The sequence below is a fragment of the Ascaphus truei genome, chromosome 6, assembly GCF_040206685.1.
Source record: "Ascaphus truei isolate aAscTru1 chromosome 6, aAscTru1.hap1, whole genome shotgun sequence".
NCBI classification, from domain to species: domain Eukaryota; kingdom Metazoa; phylum Chordata; class Amphibia; order Anura; family Ascaphidae; genus Ascaphus; species Ascaphus truei.
In genome coordinates, this window is record NC_134488.1 from 34,317,647 (window position 1) to 34,321,419 (window position 3,773).

The 3,773-nt window shown below is 53.5% G+C and overlaps 1 protein-coding gene across 1 annotated transcript; it reads left to right on the forward strand.

The window, feature by feature from the left end:
* The first annotated feature begins 539 nt into the window (after positions 1-539).
* Positions 540-3,468, forward strand: CRYBG2 (crystallin beta-gamma domain containing 2). The gene is made up of 4 exons (XM_075603937.1): positions 540-678; positions 1,415-1,572; positions 2,091-2,250; positions 2,650-3,468. The coding sequence occupies exons 2-4, from the start codon at positions 1,486-1,488 to the stop codon at positions 2,736-2,738; spliced, it is 336 nt and encodes a 111-aa protein (XP_075460052.1). The 5' UTR covers positions 540-678; positions 1,415-1,485; the 3' UTR covers positions 2,739-3,468.
* Positions 3,469-3,773: the final 305 nt, after the last annotated feature.

A 3,773-nucleotide genomic window follows, 5' to 3' on the forward strand; every position in this document is an offset into this window, starting at 1 on the left:
TCTCTCACCTCCCCCTGCCCCACCCCTCTCTCACCTCCCCCTCCTTGCCCCACCCCCTCTCACCTCCCCCCTGCCACACCCCTCTCTCTCACCTCCCCCCCTGCCCCACCCCTCTCTCTCACCTCCCCCCTGCCCCACCCCTCTCTCTCACCTCCCCCCCCCTGCCCCACCCCTCTCTCACCTCCCCCCCTGCCCCACCCCTCTCTCTCACCTCCCCCCTGCCCCACCCCTCTCTCACCTCCCCCCTGCCCCACCCTCTCTCTCACCTCCCCCCCCCCCTGCCCCACCCCTCTCTCTCACCTCCCCCCTGCCCCCACCCCTCTCTCTCACCTCCCCCCCTGCCCCACCCCTCTCTCTCACCTCCCCCCTGCCCAACCCCTCTCTCTCACCTCCCCCCTGCCCCACCCCTCTCTTTCACCTCCCCCTGCCCCCACCCCTCTCTCTCACCTCCCCCCCCGCCCCACCCCTCTCTCTCACCTCCCCCCCCCGCCCCACCCCTCTCTCTCACCTCCCCCCCATGCATCTCCCCCTCACCTCCCCTCCCCCACTTACAGATGGGTGCTGTATGAGCACAGTGACTTCAGGGGCAGACAGTGGTTACTTGAGCACACGGAAATCTCTAATTGGCTGCTGTACAGTGGGCTCCAGCGAATTGGATCAATCTGTCCCATCCGGCAGGTGAGGCCCCCGCCCACAGCTCCTGAGCATGCCCAGCGTTCTTGTGATTTTATTGGCTGACGCACGGAGCCTTCACCTGGCTGGAGCAGTGATGTCATGCTGTATATGTACTGATTAATGTCATGCTGTATAGTGAGGGTGTCTCGTATATGTGAGCTGTATATTGAGGGTGTCTCCCTTGTGTGAGCTGTATAGTGAGGGTATCTCGTGTATGTCAGCTGTATAGTGAGGTTGCCTCTGTTGTGTGAGCTGTATAGAGAGGGGTGTCTCCCTTGTGTGAGCTTTATAGAGAGGGTATCTCATGTGTATGTGAGCTGTATAGTAGAGGGTGTCTCCCTTGTGTGAGCTGTATAGTGAGGGTATCTCATGTGTATGTGAGCTGTATAGTAGAGGGTGTCTCCCTTGTGTGAGCAGTATAGTGAGGGTATCTCATGTGTATGTGAGCTGTATAGTAGAGGGTGTCTCCCTTGTGTGAGCTGTATAGTGAGGGTATCTCATGTGTATGTGAGCTGTATAGTGAGGGTGTCTCCTGTGTGAGCTGTACAGTGAGGGTATCTTCTGTAGGTGAGCTGTATAATAATGGTATCTTCTGTTTGTGTGAGAGCTGTATATTGAGAGTACTTCAAGTGGGTGAGAGCTGTATATTGAGGGTACTTCCTGTGTGTGAGCTATATATTTAAGGTGTCTCCTGTGTGTGAGCTGTATAACGAGGGTGTGTGTACCTCCTGCCCCCCAGAGGCGGGTGTATTTCCGGCTCCGTAATCGGGCCCTGGGCTTTTCCTGTGTGTCCCGGAACCGGCTGAGGACATGAAAGCTGCACGTGTGCTGGTGTCCGAGCCACAGGACGGGAGCTGTAACCTGTGGTACTACGAGGAGGGGCGCATCAAGAACCAGGTCACGCTAACACTGTGACTTCTCTTATACAGCCCGTGGCTGCTCTCTTATACAGCCCGTGGCTGCTCTCTTTACAGCCTGTGGTTTCTCTCTCTTTCCTTCCTCTTTCTCTCCCCCCCCCCGCCCTCTTTCCTGTGTAACCTCGCACCTTGTGTGAGTCCAGCACCCAGAATTGTGTTTCTCTGAATAATCCTTTAGTGATGTGCTGAGTGAGCAAGTCATATATACTATTCTCTTATACAGCCCACGGCTTCTCTGTTATACAGCCTTCAACTGGTTTCTCATACAGCATGTGGCTGCTCTCCTATACAGCCCAGGCTGCTCTCCTATACAGCCCGCGGCTGCTCTCCTATACAGCCCGCGGCTGCTCTCCTATACAGCCCGCGGCTGCTCTCCTATACAGCTCATGGCTGCTCTCCTATACAGCTTGTGGTTTCTGTCTCTTTCACTTCCTCTCTCCCCCCCCCCCTCCCTTCCTGTGTAACCTCACACCTGACACCCCTCTTCTCCCCTTGCAGTTGGTTCCTACCATGAGCCTTCAGGTCATCGGTCAGTCTGGCCCTGGAACCAAGGTGGTCCTGTGGTCTGAGGCCCGCAAGCCCAGTCAGACCTGGAGCCTGGAGGATTCTGGGTACATCCTGAGTCACATGTTCCCAGGCATGTGCCTTGATGTGAAAGGTGGGTAAGAAAATGACTACATGAGAACTCAGATAATGCAACATAGCCGCCCACACAGAGTGCATGAATCGTGGGAGGTTATGCTGAGATATCTTAACATGGCCGCCCTACACACAGTGTATGAATCTCAGGAAGCAAGATGGGGAGGCTTTGCTGGATATTATAACATGGCCGCCAGTACACAATGAGGAATGATGGGGAGATTAAGTTGGGATATTACAACATTGCCGTTCGCACACAGTGTATGAACCGCAGGAAAGAAGATGGGGAGCTTAAGTTGGGATATTACAACATGGCTGCCCACTGTGTCTGAACTTTGGGAGGGAAGATGGGGAACTCCTATTACCTGTAGGTCTGACTCTCTCTCTCTCTCTCTTCTCTCTCTCTCTCTCGTCACAGGAGGTCAGAGCTACGACTCGGACCACGTGGTGATGTGGGAGGAGATGGAGGACAGGCTCACTCAGAACTGGGACCTCGAGGTGTTCTGAGCGGACTAGCCACACCAAGGACTGGGGGGGAATGGGGTCTTCTGAGGGGGACCTCACTGCACTGACCCCCTCCGTGGAAACACCGCGCCCCCCACACGCTGTGCGAAAGACGTATAGGATCCCCCCTGATGTCACAGCTGCTGTATCCTGGTGCTTCTATTTACACAGCTCCACCAGTGCGCGGGCCGCTGTACTCAGAGTATCAGTACAGGTGCAATGTACCTGAAGAGCTTACATTCTATTTATGGTACCCTCTCTCCAGAGGCTGGAGCCTTCAGCGCACGTCCCCTCCAGGGAATATTCAGAGCTGGGACCTCCTTCGGTCCATGGGGGGAGGTCAGTCCTCACATACACACTGGGGTCACATTAGGATGTTAATAGGATCTGTGACACCTACCGCTGATGTGATAACCCCAAAGCCTCATCGGGCGTCCGTGATGCACTTTCATCACATCAGTGGGTGTCACTAACCTTATTCATCTGTATCGCAAGCCTATAAAATGTGAACTCACTGCCCAGTGCAGCCAAGGAGGCTCCTGGCCTCCTTCATATAGTGTTAATGAGTACCTCTGTGTTTCCGGCTCCGATTCACGCGTTGATATTTATATTTATATATATTTTTTATACAGAGCTCCCTGATCTTCATCTTTTTTTCTTTTTTTAACTTGTTTCTGGTGATTTGTATGTAAAATATTATTGGTGGGACTTATTAAAAATGGCTGAATACGTAGCTAGGCTTGTGGAGTGTATTTGGGGGGTAATCTATCGAACGCATTAGAAGGCACTCACTCATTGCGGGACAGTCTCATTTGGTGGAGGGAAGTCTCACTCATTATTAGGCAGTCTCTCATAGGAAGCCAGTTTCACTCACTTTAGGGCAGTCTCACTCAGAGGAGGCAGTCTCACTCACTGGTAGGGTTCCCAGGTGTCCAGTACTGGACTGTCCTGTATTTGGGCACTTTGTCCAGTAAAACTTTAGCAGTAATACTGGACATGTATGTGTATACCGGTATTACCTCTCTGGCGTGTATGTGT